Raw genomic sequence first — 20,377 nt, 5'->3', positions numbered from 1 at the left:
ACAGGCAAAGGCCTAACTAGAGCAATAAAAAGTAATTCTCATAGAGGATCGGGTTTTGTGTTTTGGGGTCAGAGGCCCCAAAAACAAGATATAATTTTACATTGCACTGTGAAAAAAGACAGGGAGATTGCTAAGAACAGATTAAATTCCATTGTTATTATTTCTATTTGGCACAAAGAAGCTCTTTGCTGGAACAGTTTTGCTTTAAAACTTTCATCACTAGTCTCATTATGGCTTCTGAGACAAAGATAAATCTAGCTATTTTGTGCTCCTTTGTGTACAAGGTGTGATTATTTGCATGTTTTTTTATATTAAGGCTAATAAGAAATAATTGCTGCTCTAGATCTGTATCCATTTGCTTTGATTAGAAATTGCTTTATGCTAGTAAAGTTCCACCAGCAGGAATATTGTTTCTTTCTCTTGTATTATTCAAAGCACTCTCCTGCCAAGTCAAACAGATATTTAAATAGGAAAATGAATGGCGGAAAAACAACAGGCTTGGACTTTGACATTCTGGTTGCAGGCTTATCCTGTTTTCAATGCACTATATGTGTGTATATGTTTTGTGCAATTGATATCATAGGATCTCGTTGATAGCAATGAACACAAACAAAATATGCATGTACTGGAAACCCCATCATATGGCAAACGTGACAAAACCCTAAACCCCTAAAAGGCAAGCAATGAAGTGAGGGCAAAAGTTTTTAATTTTTAGTTTAAAGGCATTGCTCTATGTAGCATGAGCCCTGTCAATAAGTTTGTTTTAGAAGGCTTTCACTTCTATTGTGGAAGGTTTTTTAGCTTCTTTCAAAATCATATGACAGCAGATTATCTGCTCCATGTAGTTTTTATGTTTTTTTCCATTTGTTTACACTCCAAGTCATATGCCACCCCCCAGTATGTTGCACATTACAGGGGCAGTGTCAATCTGACAGCCCCTCCCAACAGCATCATGCTCCACCCCCTTTCATTAAGTAAACATTTTATACTTTGGTTAAAAAATGCAACAGCTTGTTTATTATATAAATAACAACCAACATATATTAACATCAGTGTCGGGCAATGTAAACAATTACATTTATCTAATATTTAACAATTAACTTTATTGTAACCTAACCAATAGCTGCAGGAGGCTGCAAACAATTATAACAAGCTTTCTGCTGTAACTCACACCTCTTCCATCATTTTAGCCCCAGACCTAACCCCTGTTACTCCTACACTGCATACATATCACCCAGTAAATCAAAATTATAAAGGAAGGAGAACTCCAGGTGGTTACACCTGTGGTGTAACCACAACCTGGAATAAAAGTTTTGCAGTAACCTTAATGTCTTCGTCAAAACTTAAAGAAGAGTACAAACTTCATTATTCTGATAGATATTATTACTCAGCTTGTCAATGTGGTCTTTCTCTGCTACATAATAACAAAAACCTGGTTTTAGCTGATCACAAGCTTGCAGACGATCTGACAGAATTTTTGGAACTCCCCTGTTTGATCTCTATTAGCTCTCTATCTAAAAATTTTTGGAGAGTTTATGGTAAAGACTCACAACCGTTCTCAAAACCTTCCATCAAATGGTCTGAGTTTTTACAATGCCAAGTGTCTTGCTAGGATTTGGTGAAATCTATAAATGATTACAATAAATTAATTTTATCAGAGAGTTGGAGGATACAACATTTTAAGCTTATCCATCTAGGTTATGGAAAAATTTTCTCTAAAAGTTCCTCTAATGGTCCTATTTCATATTGTCCTAAATGTGACGAGACTAACGTGTCACTTTTCCATAATTTTGATTTACTGGCACAGTGGAGTTGTTGGCATAGAGCAACTTAATTGGAAGCAGAACATTCAATTCCCCTTAAGCTGTATAGACCACCAACAACCCTTTACCTTGGCAAACATATCACCCCCAGGGGACCCTTTCCACTGTGACTCTACACTAATACCACCCCCTTCTCTGCTACCCAAGGCTGTATTTTGATTCAGTGTCGTCCCAGGGAAGCTCACCTGTTTGCGTCCATCAGCACATGCGCAATTAACATAGGCGGAAGTGATGTCACAACGTACAGTGCATGCTCCTTATATCACCTGCAGTATGCATGAAACCCCCTACCACCAGATTTCATAGAAATATATATCTGGCAGGAGGAGAAGAGTTTTTTTTTCATACAAAACATATATTTTATATTTAGACATCCCTGGGCAGCCCCCATAAAGCTGCTGCCCTAGGCATAGGCCCTCGAGTGCCTGTGCCCTGCCGATATACCCCCCCTTGCTATAGGGAGGGAAAAGAACACCCCCTACACTTCCTCCTTTAAAGGAGAACTAAAGCCTAACTAAAGAAGGAGCTAGAAATGTTGTGCAATATATTCTGTGCTTCTGTATCAGCCCAAGGCAACCACAGCCCTTTAGCAGTAAAGATCTGTGTCTCCATAGATGCCCCAGTAGCTCCCCATCTTCTTTTCTGCTGATTCACTGCACATGCTCTGTGCTGCTGTCACATACTGAGCTCAGGGACCCACTTACAATATACAGTACACATAGAATAGAAATGTCACAATATAAGGCTGATTAGTAATTAATACAGATAATTACTACATGACAACACAGAAACCAGTGCAACTAGCATCAGCCCTGTAGCATCAGCTTATATTACAGGCCAACCTCATTTTCTGTTGGATAATTAGTGACGACCCCTAAGCTTAGTTTCTCAACAGCTGCTCAGAGCCCACTGAGCATGTGAGTGTCACAGACACTTTCCAAGATGGTGAACCCCTGTGACAAGTTTAAAGTACTGGATCATTGCTGCTATTGACAAGCTGAGACTTTAGGCTGGTGCAATAAGTTCAGTATATAAAATATGGCAGTTTTAGCCATATTTATTTTTAGGGTTTAGTTCTCCTTTAACCTCCTAATGTCTCCACCCTGTCTTACAGGCAAAACAGCAAACTACAATACCCATAATTCCTAACACACTCCAGTTCCGTACTCCCTAGCCCTGCCATTGACACTGTTGGTCCCCAGTTCCTGGCTCACTCCCCACAAGCGATCTGATGAAATCTACGAAGATCAAAACAGGCTATCTGCATGCTTGCATTTATGGCTCTGAATTATAAGGCCACAAAAAAAAACCTCTTTGTCTGCCAAGTGTGGGTTAAAGTCAATCTGTCGGATTGAACCTGTAATAACAAGTGTTTCATACTTTATATCAACAAACCCTACTTTTTCCATCTAAAGTGCCCGCCATAATGTTTGGGACAAAGACGCATTTTCTTTGATTCACCCCTCTGCTCCTCAGTGTGTAAAGTCTGAAATCAAACAATTCAGGCATGATTAAAGTGCACATTCCAGACTTTAGTTTAAAGTTATTTGCATACATTTCAGTTTCACCATGTAGAAACAACAACACGTTTCAGAAATGTATTTAAAAAAATGTACCTCTTAATTTAAAGGGATTGTTCAAGTTATATTTAAGCAATCTTGTTGCTAGGGTCCAAGTTACCCTAGCAACTATATGTTGATTTGAATCAGATACAGAATTATGATTAGAAGAGGGTCTGAATAAAAATATGAGTAATAACATGTAGCAATAACAATAAATTTGTAGCACTACAGAACATCTGTTTTATAGATGGGGCCAGTGACCCCCATGCAAAAGCTGGAAAGAAATTAGAAGAAAAATGCAAATAATTAAAAAATGAAAAAACATAAATAATGAAGGCCAACTGAAAAATTGCTTAGAATTGGCAACTCTATAATTAAAAGTTAATTAAAGTTAATAAAAGGTGAACCACCCCTTTCATTAAAAGCACTAAGTTGGCCCTGATGCAGTAACTCATAGCAACCAATGAGATATTAGCTTTTAATCAAGAATGCTACTTGCTAATTGGTTGTTATGATTTACTGCGTATGGGAAAATGTAGAGCGTTTTCTGTTTTTTCTAAATAACTCCAATTGTGATTTAACCATTCGATGTGTATATTTTTCCTGACCCTTAGTGTGGAATATGCCAACAATTTCCTGGGCAGATCATCTGCAGCACAGTGGTATCAGGAGTCTGAGTTGCTTATTTTATTATCTAGCCAGTCAGCAGTTGTTTTCAATGGCAGGTGTGTGGCTGACTGTACCTTACTGCAGAAATATTACAAGACAACTCCCTTGGCACGATAAGCATCACAGATATTTACTTGGGCCTACTACATGATTAAACTATTACACATAATAGGGAAAGCCAACACTCACTTGCACCGCAATTGGCACACTGTAGCAAGAACTATTTTACAGGTACTAAAATATTATACATTCCACAGATATCTATGTCATGCATATTAATGTTTGCATTCTGTACATAGTAAGATTCTTTGGTCAGATTTGTTGGCTCAGGAGTCAGGGCAAAGAATCACAAGAATGCTCTATTATTATTTACACAAATACACTTTAAATCAGAAAACTAAATATACTTCAAACAGGAAAAAGCTCATCAGTAATTTGAGCACCATAATATATAGGATTCCCCAGTCTAGCCTAGTTGGTTTCTAATTAAAGAAACACTAAGCTTTTCTCTATTTATTATTTGTGTATTTCTGATGGAAATATTATGAACAATGCATATTGTAATCACTGCTGCTAAAAGGTTGTTCTTTAATGGGTAGCACAATTAGCATTCATTTTTGCATTCGTTTCTTTAAAAAAAAATGTCAGATTGTAAACCACAAATACTGACATTATCAGCTTTCTATCTTTTTTGTACTGGTCTTTTTTGTATTGACTGTACAGACAATCCTGTGACTGGAGGGAGAAAAGATGAAAAGCATTCCACTGTGCATGGTTATCATATTGTTAATAACATATAACCATAACATAATATAAATTCATTTTAACAGTAATCGAATGAACTAAACATTTGTTACAGTGGCGTAATTATAGAGGAAGCAGACCCTGCAGTAGGGATGTCGCGGACTGTTCTGCGGCGAACTTGTTTGCGCGAACATCGGCTGTTCACGTCCGCCGCAAGTTCGCGAACGTCGCGCGACGTTCGCCAATAGGCGTTCGCGTCAAAATCGTTCGACCATTCGACCAAAAATCGTTCGATCGAACGATTAAAATCCTTCGATCGTTCGAATCGAACGATTTTCGGATGTTCGAAGTTCGCAAACTGTTCGCGAACTGTTCGCATTTTTTGCCGGTGTTCGCGAACGGCGTTCGCGAACACATTATCGGCGGTTCGCTACATCCCTACCCTGCAGACTGGTATCTGCTTCCTCTATAGCTAATAAGAAAACTCTTCTCCCCAGCTGCTCTCTTACCTTCAGCGAGAAAAGGGGACTCAAGTTGGCACTGAGTGGGCAGCGTCGGGGTGGAGCCTGGATGGGAAGTGGATGGGAGGATGGGGATCTGAGTGTGCCGGCACCTCTGAAGATTTTGTTTTCCGGGGGGTCCAGCACACTCTAGTTACGCCACTGATTTGTTATAGTTTTTATGCGAAAAATGTAATCTGCCTTCTGTGTAGTAGGTTTCTGCCTGTGTTGAAGCAGCTAAACTGTTTGACATTCCCTTTTCATCTAGTCTGTGCACCAGGGATCCTCAACATTTTTTACCCATGAACCACATTGTAAAAAGAATTGGGGAGCTACACAATAATAAACAATGTTTATGGGGGGCGGAGTCAAGATGGTGGCGTGAGCAGACGCACTACCCTATAGCTCCGTACCAACTTTTATCCTGAAGCTGATTCTGGCACTGTAAACGATTATTTATAGCGGATCGTTGCTCTTTGCAGACTAGGCCAGATGGGGAAGTATGGGACCAAAGCCAACGCCACACGGCTGGATAAATACCTTTCATCCTCACAGCCAGCCTCAGAACCTGCCACAGAGCGAGAACAGGTCTCATCCTCCCCAACTGTGGAAGCACCGCAAGAGGAGCCTAGAGAGCCATCCAATGCAGATCTCCTGCAGGCCATCAACGACTCACACGCTAGCACAGCCTCTCAGTTAGATAACATAAAAGTTGATCTGTTGATTCTCCGCCAAGATGTGCAGAACCTGCGAGAGCAGACTAAAGAGGTGGAACAGAGGGTGTCTGCAGTCGAAGATACTGTGCAACCAATCCCTGCTGAACTCTCCTGCCTATCTAAACAACTGACGGAGGTAGCCGCTAGTGATGGGCGAATTTGCGTCGTTTCGATTCGCAGGAAAATTCGCGAATTTCGTGTGAAATTCGCGAAAACGCGAAAAATTCGCAAAATGGAATTTATTCGCCAACCACAAATTCGCGTGATTCGGTGTAAAAAAAACGGACGCCGGCGTCAAAAACGAGACACCGGCATCTGTTTTTTTGACGCCGAATTGCACAAATTTGCGGTTCACCCATCACTAGTAGCCGCCAAGGCAGATGACCTCGAAAATCGATTCGGCTTGTTGGCCTGCCTGAGCACTCTAAGGGAAACGCACTTAACTACTCTTTTTCAGCAAAGCTTAGAGTGATAGAGGGCGACAAGGCACACTTTTTTATGTCCCCTGCAGAAGCTTGACACCATTCAAGCATGGAAAGCACCAATAACAGCCCAGACAGACATTAATGGATACCCTGCAGCACGTAATATGCTGATATGGCGGATCATTTATCGAGACTGATGAGACTTTAATTTTTTCATCCTTCCCATTAAGGGGCTTAAATATGAGCATCTGGTGCACTGAGCTATTGTTATTGCCCTATGCAGGCCCTAGATAGTGCTACAGGGGCACTCCCAACCGTACATGCTGCTTCTATTATCCAACTTCAACCTCATGTGCACACACATTAACTCTATTACCTCATGGAAATACATCACATTTAATGATTGTGCAGAAATTCATGTAGATGGATAGTCAACGACGGGATACTCTCAGATGCGCCCCCCCCTGTTTAATGCTCCACTCAGGATGTCTCATCTGGTGGCAGGGGCTCTAGTTATTGTTCAAACAACATATTGTTACGAGACTGGGAGGCAAATGGCTACAGTTTAGCCTAACTACTCCCCCTAGAAGATACTTCTGTTATGTTGGGATCTAGGCCCACCCATGTTGGGGGTTGGGCAGGGTGGGTTAGGGTTTTTCTGGGACAGTATTTGTTGATTGTTCTGTTGTATGGTTCATCATTATGCTTTGCTAACAATGGTGATGTTCTTCATGCATGCAAAAGTACTAAAGGTATCTCACCAGGGCTATGTGCCACAGGGGATATACTCCCCTAAAGAGACCCCTACCAGCTAAATGTGTACGCAATTGTTAACATTAGTCTCCTGGAACACCAGGGGATTAAACTGTAAATTTAAAAGAGCTCAAATTTTTGACTATATTAAAAAATATAAGCCAGCGATTCTGCTCTTGCAAGAGACCCACCTTGCAGGCCAAAAACTCCCCTCACTAAGAAGGCATTGGGTAGCCCACTCCTATCATGCCCCTTTCTCGACCCACTCTAGGGGAGTCTCCAAGGAAAGGAGTTCCCTATGAGTTCTCTGGTATCAAAATTGATTGTTATGGGAGGTATATAGTGCTGCACTGTTAAGTAGCTAACCAACTCCTTACGTTGGTCAATGTATATTGTCCTCCACCCTTCTCAGTTGCACTAATGGAGCGTATATATGCAGCTCTCTCCTCATTTCCACCTGCCCCACTATGCATAATGGGAGATTACAATGCTATACTTGATGCTAGCCCAGACAGACTAAGCCAAAAATCTGTACAGGGGCAGGGGCTCAGGCGCTGAGCCTCATAGAGCTTTGGCGCTGGAAACATCCAGATAGTCGACAGTATTCATGTCAGTCCTCTAACCATGCCACCCTATCTCGCATAGACTTGGCTCTAGCCTCTGCTGACTTTGCCCAATTAACTGTGTCAGCAGAGTACCTACCCAGAGCATTCTCTGACCACTCTCCCCTGGCCATTACCATTCACACGGAGGGCAATAAAGGGAGATCGACCTGCCCCATGTGGTTAACCAACGAACAAATTAGGGAACGCTCCCAAGAGGAATATGCTGCTTACTGGGACACCAATCAGAATAGTGCTTCACCTGATGTCCTATGGGAGTTTTCTAAAGCAGAAGCAAGGGTAGTACTGATCAATTAAATTACAGCAGTTAGAAGGAATGCCAAAGCTGAGGTAGATGAGGCAGATACAAAATTTAGGGAGGCAGAGGTGACTCATATTCAATCTCCCAGTGTGGATACTCATCTGAATTTATGTCAAGCACAAAGGTCACTTGAACTTGCCCAAACTGTGCTGACTAGAAAGAAACTCCTATACACAGACCAAAAAATATTTGATCAAGGGGATGAAGCTGTCATGGCTGGCCTCAACTAGAAACACCCAAACTCTGATAGCGAGGGTCAGGGATGCTAAACGGGAGATTGACACTCCAGAGGGAATCCTTAATGCCTTTACTGCATTTTACGCAGACCAATATGGCACGAGGGCAACATATACAAATAACCAACTAACCGAATTCTGGAGGCTATCCCCTTCCCCCGCCTCTCAAAGGAAGAGGCAGATTTTCTAGACCAGCCCATAACAGTCATAGAGGTGGTGGAGGCGCTATCTGCCCTACCAACAAGCAAGACCCCTGGCATGGATGGGTTCCCGGTGGCCTGGTACAACCTGCAGGGTAACCTCTTAGTTCAACACTTGCACAAGACATTCACTCATGCCATTGAACAAGGCTCCCTCCCCTCTTCCTTCTACGAGGCGGTTATAGTGTTGAGGGGAAAGACCCAGAACTCTGTGATTCATATCGGCCCATTTCCCTTATCAACACAGATGTTAAGATATTTGCCAAAATATTGGCCACAAGACTCGCTAAGGTAGTACCCTCTATTATCCATGCTGATCAAACTGGTTTTATGCCGGCCAAATCTACTGCCACTAACCTTAGGAGAGTATTTACCCATCTTCAAACTAAGCATGCAAATGGCGGCTCCAGAGTTATGGTCTCGTTGGATGCCACCAAGGCATTCAACTCAGTCGAGTTGTCATTCCTTTGGGAAGTGATGCGGTAGTTTGGTTTTGGGGGGAAATTACTTAGCTGGGTCCAATATTATACTTGCAGACCATTGCAAGTGTAAGGGTCAATGGTGCACTATCCCCTCCCCTCCCACTCACCCGGGAACCCGCCAGGGTTGCCCCCTTTCCCCACTGCTATTTGCAATGGCCATTGAGCCCCTTGCACTTACTCTCCACCAAAACCCAGGTGTTATAGGACTCAAATACGGTCAGTTGGAAGAAAAATTGTCCCTATACGCGGATCACCTATTGCTCTTCTTGGAGAATCCCTATGAGGTATTGCAAGCAGCTCTCCAAGACATTGAGAGATTTGGAATCTACTCTGGGCTGATAATAAACAAATCTAAGTCAGTCATACTCCCCATAGACCCAATACCGGCCCCACCTCCCACTGCCCAAGACCTCCAATGGGTCTCTAAATTTAAGTATTTTGGAATAATTACTGTATCTCCCCTGACATCTCTGAATACCCTACTGACAACCTGGAACCCACTATTGAGCGGTATTAAAGTTGCCTCCACGGTATGGTCCAGGCTACCCATCACAATCTGGGGTAAAGTTAGAGAGTAGAGTTAATTTCTTTAAAATGATTTATCTACCAAAAATTTTATATAAATTGCATGACTCCCCAATATGGATCCCTGAAAGTGTCTTTCGCAAAATAAACTCGCTTCTTGTGTCATACCTTTGGGCTAGTAAATCCCCTCGAATTGCATGGCGCTCCCTTACAGCACCAGCTACCAAAGGTGTCCTTGGATTGCCTCACCTGTGCTATTACTACCTGGCTAGCCAGATGTATCATTTGCACTGCTGGTTTCACAGAGACATAGAGGATGCAGCCCTACTGCTACTAGCTAACAGACTTGGTTCACTCGAGGCCACTCAGAACTTGCCATATCGGCAATTAATAGACTATAAGGACTATCCAACTACTGTATCCAATCCCTTTAGAGCCTGGAAGATGACCTGCACAATTACATGCCATAAGCCACTGCTAATATCACCATACCTGCCTCTCTGACGTAATTCAAGTTTGCCTCACCTACAAAATCTACCGGACTTTCACTATTGACCACTATTAGGCCTAAAAGTCCTAGGGGATCTCTTAGTAGATCAAACGTTCCCCACCTTTCAGCAACTCAAATTGAAGTTGGAGGCCCCTCACCTTCAATTATATAGGTATCTCCAGCTCCGACATGTCTTTAGTGTGCAATTCACAACTCTGTCCATATCCTACGCAAATCCTGCACTAGAAGTAACCCTACACAAGAAATTAACATCAAGACTATATCAGGCTCTGGTGGATAAGATTACCCCCCCCCCCTTCGATAGAGCTAAAAGATGCTGGCAACAATCTATTCCAACCCTTAGTGATGAACAATGGGACAAAGCTACTGACTCCCTATACAATGGCTTAATTTCACTCAGAGACAGGCTTGTACAGTACAAATTTACTCATCAGCTATACATTACACCAGCTAGATTGGGAAGGATGAGTAGACAGGGTGGCAACCTTTGCCCAAGATGTCAAGTGCCTATGGCATCATTCCTACACCTACCGCGGCAGTGCCCTCCAATACAGAAATTTTGGAAACAGGTTATGCGGTACCTAGCAGAAAATCTTGACCTACCACGTATATGCTCCCCAGAGGTATGTTTACTGGGGTTAGTAGAGGACTCCCACTGAATTGGAAGAGAATACTTATGAGAACAACATTGTATTACGCTAAGAAATTGGTTGTGATGGGCTGGATGGGAAACAGCACCCCTACAGTTGCCGCTTGGATTAATTTAATCAACAAAACCTTATCATCCCTCAAACTCACTTACATTGCCCGAGGCTGTCCAGCCAAATTTGAAAAAATATAGAACCCCTGGCTAGACGCTAATCTAGTAGAGATGCCTAGTTAATCCCGTTAGCCAACAAAGGATAATTTATTCCCCACCCCGGATGAGATATGATTGTTGCAACCTGCTATGTATAATGTTGTATTTATTGTACTCTTGCAAATACAATTGAGGAACCTCTGAATACTATGTATTTTGAATATGAACCATGTGTTATTACTTGTTTTTTCTCCCCCTTTTTTCTTTTGTCCCCCTCCATTGAAAACTTAAATAAAAACCTTTAATAAAAAAATAAATAAACAATGTTTATGGGTGGTGCAAATTAAGGGCTGTGATTGGCCATTTGGTAGCCCCTATGTGGACTGACAGCCTACAGATAGGGTTGCCACATTTTCTGGAAAAAATACCAGCCTTCCTATATATTTATCTTTTTTCCCTATTAATAACATTGGGATCAACCATCATTTTTACTGGCCAGGCCAGTAAAATACCAGCCAGGTGGCAACTCTACCTACAGGTGGTTTTGTTTGGCAGTACATCTGTTTTTTTATGAAACCAGAGCTTGCCTCCAAGCCAGGAATTCAAAAATAAGCACCTGGTTTGAGGCCACTGGGAAGCAACAATCAAGGCATCAGCAATCAGTGAGCCACTGGCTGTGGATGTCTGCTGTAAACGTTCCTCCTACAGAGTCTCATTGTCAGTGATGATTGTGCTCACAGCTGTCAGTCACTATTTATTAAAGAAGTTACATTTGTTCAGATTGTGTAGGTTGTGCAGAAGTCTTGGGTGTCTCATAACTGGCAGACTTATCTATCCCCAGGTATACAGTGGTGCCTGTGATTGGCAGCACTGTACTGTTGTACACAGTTCAGACCAACTGCAAGGGTTTCCTGGCAAGACGATGAGGGCACAGCACTCATTACAATAATATCCTGGTTTGGTGCATTTTTAAGTTAAGTCAGATTGTATGATGCTAGAACAAGGAAGAATGCAAAATAAATAAATCCTGATAAAAATAATTTTGCATCCAAGAAAAGAGACAGTCTAATTTATTTTAAATTGTTATTTTGTTTTTGTTCCATTTAGAACTTATTAAGTGAAGCCTGCAAAAGAGATGAAAAAATGATTTGATACATTGAGATAAGATTTCTTTCTACGATTAGACAGTGTTTTCTCCTTCACCTTGGAAATCTAGCTACTGTATACAAGTTTTTGCAGACAGAGTAAAAAGGTAGACAGGTGTGATGAGAAGCTTTTCCTGACCTTATCTTACAGTTTGGAATGCTTAAATAAATGACTGTATTTACATAGTTTCAGGAAATATCTGCTCTGGTCAGTTTTTCTCCCCATAGTTGTACTGAATTGTGCTGTGCGGTCTGTTTGTATTCAGTCTACATGCAAAAACAGAGCAATATAGGCAAGATACTGTCTCTGGATAAAAAAGGTGACACTCATTAAAAAAATAAAGCACAAAAGAAGTAGAGAGTCATTAAAACAATCTTAGTCTTTCTTAATGCTTCCCAGACTTATAGCATGTTCAGGTCCAGGAATATAATATGATGAAACTTGTACTCTAATAATTGATCCAATTTCTCATATTGCAACCATTGTTTTTTTTCCAAGACCATTACACTAATATAATGGCAAAATAGCTTGGTAACTTTGCATTCCTATAGCAGTAAAGATCTGTGCCTCTAAAGATGCCCCAGTAGCCCCCCATCTTCTTTTCTGCTGATTCACTGCACATGCTCTGTGCTGCTGTCACTTACTGAGCTTAGATATCCACTCACAATATACAGTACGCATAGAATATAAATGTCACAATATAAGGCTGATTAGTTATTAATACAGATAATTACTAAGTGGCAGCACAGAAACCATTGCAATTACCATAAGCATTTAATAATCATCCCTGTAGCATTAGTTTATATTACAGGCCAACCTCATCTGCTTGATAATTTGCGACAACCCCTAAGCTTAGCTTCTGTTCAGAGCCCACTGTGCATGTGAACAGACACTTTCCAAGATGGTGACCCTCTGTGACAAGTTTGAAGTCCTGGATCATTGCTGCTATTGAGAAACTGAAACTTTAGGCTGGTGCAATAAGTTCAGTATGCAAAATATGGCATTTTTAGCCATATTTATTTTTAGGGTTTAGTTCTCTTTTAACTGAAGAAAGCAGTGTATGGTGCAGGAGCCTTGGCATGATTAAAATGAACTGCTACTATTTATTGTTGCACCATTTATGTTATAGTTATGTTAATTTATTTCTTACAAGTTGGTTCTTAAAGGTGTGGCATGGTATCCCCTAAACCTGAATAATTTTATTGTGTGCCGGGGTGCTAATCATATATGTATAAAGCTTACACCTGCTTTTAAAAAAAAAATCCACAGCCAGGGTACAAAGCACTTTTTTTTTGTAGAGTGGGGATAATGGTTAATTCATAAGCTCTGCTCCATCATGTAAAATTAGCAAGCTAGTATATCGGCATATAGTTTTCTTTATTATGACATGATGTACAGAGTCAGTTTTAAAATTAATTAAATGTAACCCCTTCTGACCAATTGTGCGACCATTGGTCCAAATTTAAGCCATACTATGATTTGGCTGATCAAGTTGTGGTGTGATAACTGCACAGCAGGTAACTGTGGGATCAGACTGTGCTAAATTATTATTTAAATCAGGACCATTCTGATTACTCTCAGAATATCAATCTCTACATAAAACGATAAGTTACTTTAAAGGTGAACAACCCCTTTAAAGCACAATGGAAAAAAGGCCTAGCCAGTTTAATGACTAACAATGAATCAGGAGCAGATGCACCTCCTATAGTCTCATTATTGCTTTGTGTGTCAGGTAGCCTGCAGCAGTTTGAGGCACTGCTTAGCCACAGACGACTCATTATCCCAGCACAGGTTGTTGTCTGATCAGCTGCTTTGTCAGTAAAAGAGTAAGGAGACACACCTTAATTGTATACATAAAAGCTTGATCATTGGTAATCTAGGGCAATTTTCACTTCAAATTACATATTCTCACGATACGATCATGGAAACTGATTTTAAAATATTTGCTTCCTTATTGATAATGGCACTTTAAAAGCCAAATGTCTGCTTTATAAAACAGCAGCTCAGTTTGGGGCCTTCATCATGTGGACCCCATGACATAAAGCTTGACTGGTGGTTGGGGTATATGTCGTCAGACAATATCTCTCCAAGAACTACAGAAGATCACCATACGACAGAATGAAAACAAACATATAATTTTTAAGTCACGGCTATTCAAGGTGTCACAAAATTGCAAACCACATTATGCCTGCGTAGACTTGGCAAATATACCCATTCCATTTAGAGATGAATAGCGATATCACAATTACGCAGCAATAACTGCTCAACTGCATCATTTTGTGGGAGAAAAAAATTGCCTTGAATTAAAAACGTGACGGTTTGTTATAAAGTGACAGATTTGTGCCGATATTAAATTATCACAAAATGGGACTCAAATCACAGTCTGTGTTTTAAAGAGAACTCTGCCAAGAAGGCAAGAGAGCATGGAGAAGTTGAAGAAGCATGGCACATTACTGTTATTTAAGACTGGGTTATTTTTTTTATAATATACTGTAGTGCAGCACTGAGACCAGTGAATTATATTTTCTGTTCTGTTTTTGTTTTGTAGCATTTGGGGGGCTGCAGTTTGGAGACTCCTACAACAAAGTTCCCTGCTTTGTAAACAGTCTCCTCTTTTGTAAAATGTTTACCCCTACCCACACCTAAACCAGAGCTGCATTCAAACCATTGTCCTGTATGACTATTTTAATAAGTGTGGTTTAATAAGTAGATTACCATCCTTTGCCTGGTCCAAGCACAAGAGAGATGAACATGAAGGGGTGAGGGGCCTACTTATATTTCCTTTCTTTATTTACTGGCCAGCCTGTTAAAATACCTGCTAGGTGGCAGCCCTAGGGGCAACACTGGGTTAGCTGTCTCAGTCAGCAAACAGGACAGAGGCACCACTAAATGTAGGGGCAAACTGCACTTTAACATACACCATTCATACACAGTAAAACCTCAATTCTTTATACACTGATTTTATTGTTTCCCAATTTTACATTGTGTTTACGGTCCCACCAATATAAAGGGCATTGACACACAGGGCAATTCGTCGCCATGATTTTTAAAAACCTCATTGCTGTAACTAATTGCTATATCAGTAGTATTGGACATTAATACTGGTGACTTGCCATCCACTATAGTGGCTAGTCGCAACTACTCGCCCAAAAAAAGGTCCAGTGGTGACTTGCAGAGACAGTTGACAGTAATACTATATATTTTACATGTGGCGACTTGTGTGTTTGTCTATGGGGAGGGAACTGTGGCGATTAGTTGCCATTTTAAAAATTGTGGCAACTAAATAGCCTGTGTCATTGCCCTAATGCATGGTGCATTTCCCGGGTTTTGCACCATTTTGTTCTTTCTTTCTCCTGATAAATTTAAAATGGGGTTTGACTTTTTTTTACCCATGAGCCACATTCAAATGTAAAAGGAGTTGGGGCACAACACAAATGTGTCCCTGGGGATGCCAAATAAGGGCTGTGATTGACTGTTGGTAGCCCCTATCTGGACTGGCAACTTACAGGAGTCTTCACTTGGCAATATGTATGGTTTTTATGAAATTAAAGCTTGCCAAGCCAGGAATTCAAAAAAAAAGCACATAATATTTTGTTTTTGGGAGTATGCTTTTATTAATATATACAGTATATATATATATATATATATATATATATATATATATATATATATATATATATATATATATATATATATAAATATAACCGCTGGAAGCCGGCACAGCACATCTAATTGGTTCAAAGTGCCTGGGTGCAGTATGCAAATAGTGAGATAGGTATCCAAAAATAGGCACGCACGCACAGGTCTTGTGTGGAGAAAGAAATTGGTGTTTATTCAGCAAAAAAGTCTGCTAACGTTTCTCCAGTAGGTACCCACACTCAAATTCTAATATCCGTTTGTGGGTGCCGGGTCAATGGTAGAATTCCTTGATAAACGCCCCAATGTAGGCTGAAACGTTGGAAGCACGAGTGATGAATTAATAAAAAGGTTTTTTCAACACAGGAATTTGGAGTGCGGGTCCCTCTATACGAATTATATGAAGACGGCTCAAGTGAGGAGCCGAAACGTTGCATAAATATTTTTTCACTTTTTTTCAAGACCTTGAGTACTTTTAACCTTCAGGATATCTTGAAAAAAAAAAAAAGTAATTGTCCACAAGCACAAGCGGAAGAACAGGTTACAGCCATTATGATAAATAATTAAAGAAGAGGCCTCTTTCTGTTAAAGAGGGCAGGGCAAGAATGTTCCTAAGGCTTCCTGGGTGTGGATCAGATTGTGCAACCTTACCTGAAGCAGCAACATCTCTTTTTGTCAGATCTACTTTGCTTAGGATTTCCAAGAGGAGTCAAGTGTCTTTTGCAGAAAGGTGTGAGTCAGACAAGTACATATTTAGCAGATTTGCTTTCGTTCTTCATTCTTTCATCCAAAGGAAACTCAAGAGGGTTACACGCATCAGAGATTTACAAGAGAGGACCTAAACATCAAAGGCAAAACAACTCGATAATGGAAGAACAAGACACTAAAAAACCCAATGGTTCCCTTTCTGAAGATGCTAATGGCAGTTTCCACCTGGAATCTCCAGAGAAAAGTATTATTGATGCTAAGGACATTCAGAATGGACCTGGCTTTGATCAAGGTGGTACAAAAACAATCCTGAAAACCGGCATAAGCCCCGGAGGAGTAAAGGGTGGCAGAGTGAGTTTTGGCACTGAGAGTACTGAAGTTAGGCACTCTGGTCGTACAAGCACCAGCTCTATCATAGAACCTGATGATGTCCTGTGTGATTCGTGCATTGATGGCAAGAAGAAGGCTGTTAGGTCTTGTCTGGTCTGTCAGACGTCCTTCTGTGAAATCCATCTTAAGCCCCATTTGGAGGGTGCTGCTTTCCGTGACCATAAACTTTTGGAACCCATTAGAGACTTTGAGGCCAGAAAATGTCAGCTCCACAGCAAAACAATGGAGCTGTTCTGTCAAACTGACCAAACTTGCATATGCTACCTTTGTATGTTCCAAGAGCATAAGAATCATACCACAGTCACTGTAGAAGCTGAGAAGTATGTTAAGGAGGTGAGTATTGTTTGTTAAAGTACTCTGTATGTGCAACTCACGTTGAGGGAAGGTCATCATGGACAGTAAACATGGACAGTAAACTAATATAGTGTAATTTAAAAACTGTTGATTACTAATACTGTTACAAATTACTGTTAAGAAATCTCCACCATTATTATCTGGGTTTGAAGCAAGATGTAAAAAATAGTGTACTAAGTAATGTCCTTTATACCCCCAAATCGACCCGGGCAAACGCCAATATAGGTACAAATGTCCATCTACTATAGAAAAGGCTGGATATAAATAATAGCATTAGAAAGTCTACAACATGCAGGTTTGCTTTTGCATGCCAAGCAAGTTTTTTCAGGAGAAATAGGAGACGTGGAAAGGAGACCCTTAGAAATAAGCTAATTTAATTAATTGATATGCTGTTTTTACTAGCACTGAAAATAAACAGAAACAATAATATTAATCCTCAGTATAATAAAGGTATAGTTTGAGATATTAAAGCATGCTGGGAGTTGTAGTCCAATACAATAGACAGTGGATGGATTAGCACTGTTCACAGTCTATACTGTCTATACAGTATGCTTATACCACTGAACTAGGTTATGTGCTTTCTGCTGTTCACAGAAAACATTTTACTTTTTATTGTCTGCTGTATCCTGCACAGGAATATTATTTCCCACAGGTTGCTGAAAGTATTCTGCCATTGATGTTCCTTCATGTATGACCAGTGTTTGTTTTAAAATGTTATTTTTCAGAAGGATGAACATGTTTTAGGTTTGTTCATTTATTCTAAGTCCCCTTAAGTTATTCTAAAGTGCTGCGCTTTATAAATAAATGGCGATGATAATGATTACGTTTTTTTTTTTAAATTAGTGTTCTCATTAAAAAAAAATCATCCTATGGGATTTATAGAAGGCTTGAAAACCCACTGAAATTTAATACAAATAGTCCTTTGGATAGAATTTGCAGATTAGCATATAAGGTTCCTGGTAATCTCCCTATTTAATGCAGACTCATGTTTAAATAACTTGATAAAAACTGGCAGGCTACGTCAAGCTGAATTAGAATTTGCAAACAGTAGCTTGGAACTTTTTATTAGGTATGTCTATATCTGATAACTCATTATCCAAAAAGCTGTTTAAAACTGGAATGCCGTCTTAAAACAAATAAATTCTTATTTTTGACTGATTTTGTTTTGTTCTGCTATAATAAAGCAGTGCATTTCATTTGGTGGTTACTAAGATGCATAAATGGACGTTGTTGACAAGCTGCATGTTTTCTTAACTGAGTTTTTTTAATACTTTAATGCTGTTTGTAGCCTGGGTGCCCAAAATAATATTCTTATCCAGAATTCCAGATAATGGATCCCATAACTGTATATGTATGACGTATCAGAATACAAACAAGCCTGTTCTTTTTCCTTTGAAGTAGAAGTATCAAGTAACCGAGCAGTTACTGAGCAAGCTGAGCAGGAAAATCCTCTTACAATTCTTTTGCTGATGTTTCATTGCTCTAAAAGAGTTAAAGTGAAAGGTAGAAATTCTGATGAAAATCTTGTCTGAACACGACAACTATGGGCGTCTTCTTAATTACAACATTTCTTGCATGCCTCTGTAATGTCTCTAAATCTATGGCTGTTGCGCTGACCCACCTTGGGTGTGCCTGAGCATCATTTAGACAAGGGAATTGCCTGCAGCTAATACTGCATATTGGAAAGACTCACTGACGTCACCTGAGCCACGCCCGGACAGGTTAGGGAACAGTGTGTAACAAGGATGAAAAGGAAGTCAGTGTGGTAATGAATCTCTTTTCAGGGGTCTTTTAGACTTTTCTTAGAGCTATAGGATGTGGCCTGACAAAAAGAGATTTACCTAAAACTTTAGCCATGTCTTTACTTAGCAGATGGAACTTTGGCAACAGGCAAATTCTCTTTAATTCACCAGTAATTCCTTGTCTTTAAAAATCTCATGCCGAGAAATAAGGCACCATGTACTGTATTGTAGATAAATATCAATCCTTCGGGTGAACGTTAAAACGCACCATTGGTAGGCACTTGTTTAATTCCTTGTCCACCCAGGCTAATCTTGAATTTTCTAGAAACAAAAATGTAAATGTAATAGTTTCTTCAGTGCTTGGAAAGAATTCACAGTAAAGAATGCTTGTCAAGGCTAATCTGAAGCTTAAAGCTTCTAGAAAGTTATTCAATACAGTGAAAGTCACTCACAAAGCTGTTTTCTTTCAAGTGCTGTTTCAGGCTAACAAGTTTGGTGAGCTTGTAGCCTTAATTGCAGCCATCGGATCTACCAGCTTCAGATCCATCTTGTACATATTGTTAACCTAGAATAGTAAATCCATAATCCACCATTAGGTGTGAGAGCAATCCAAGTCAATATTAATACATCCAAATCTAACCAAAATCACATAGAAATCTGATTATTTTGCTGTTGGGACACTAATGTTCCAGTTTTATTTGATGACAATGGTTGTGGAATTTTAAGAATGGAATGTTTCTTGCAAAATGTGTGCTAGTTATTGCCATGGTACAAGCACAATACAATATATGTAACATCCAGCTTCTTTGGTGGGCTGTATTACCAAACTGCAGCATCATTCCAAGCTGTGGTTGTTTACGATGAAGAAGAGGCACTTAAGTGGGGATATTAAAACTATGTCTAAGGGGACCATATAATAACATCTCAATTGCTTTTCCAGCAGACACAAGGGCATTCATTCAAATCAGAATGAAGGAGGTTCCATCTTAATATTTGGAAAGGAGTTTTGATAGTGAAGTTTTTATAAAGAAGTGCCATGCCTTAAGGCTAGTACATTTTAGAAGGACAAAACGTACAAAAAAGTAAAGAACTCAATGGGATTGTTTTGGATTTATGTTAGTGTAGTTAACAGCAAGTCCTATCAGCAAGGCAGAATCTAGTCAGATTTGTACTGGTTTTGCACTTCTTATGGGTACTGGTGCATTTCCATCTGTTTGAGTTCTTCATAGGTGCAATTGTGTGTTCCAGAATTTTTTTAGTACGGGTATGGGATCCTTTATCCGGAAACCCTTTATCCAGAAAGCTCCAAATTACGGAAAGGCCATCTCCCATAGACACCATTTTATCCAAATAATCCACATTTTTTAATATGATTTCCTTTTTCTCTGTAATAATAAAACAGTACCTTTTACTTGATCCAAACTATGATATATTTAATCTTATTTGAAGCAAAACCAGCCTCTTGGGTTTATTATTATTATTTACATTATTTTCTAGTAGACTTAAGATATGGAGATCCAAATTATAGAAAG

At 40.0% G+C, this 20,377-nt stretch overlaps 1 protein-coding gene across 2 annotated transcripts in view; it reads left to right on the top strand.

Annotated features, from left to right (window-relative positions):
- Positions 1-16,268: 16,268 nt before the first annotated feature.
- trim29.S (tripartite motif containing 29 S homeolog) overlaps positions 16,269-20,377 on the top strand; it is a 31,109-nt gene continuing 27,000 nt past the window's right edge. The window contains exon 1 of one of the 2 annotated variants that reach the window (XM_041570475.1): positions 16,269-17,082. In XM_041570475.1, coding sequence (XP_041426409.1) covers positions 16,519-17,082 — 564 coding nt within the window. In that variant the 5' untranslated portion in view covers positions 16,269-16,518. 2 annotated transcript variants of the gene reach the window in all.

The sequence above is a fragment of the Xenopus laevis genome, chromosome 7S (genome assembly GCF_017654675.1).
Source record: "Xenopus laevis strain J_2021 chromosome 7S, Xenopus_laevis_v10.1, whole genome shotgun sequence".
Classification (NCBI taxonomy): domain Eukaryota; kingdom Metazoa; phylum Chordata; class Amphibia; order Anura; family Pipidae; genus Xenopus; species Xenopus laevis.
The sequence above is the reverse complement of the archived record's forward strand: the minus strand, read 5'-3'. Positions and strand labels throughout refer to the sequence as shown.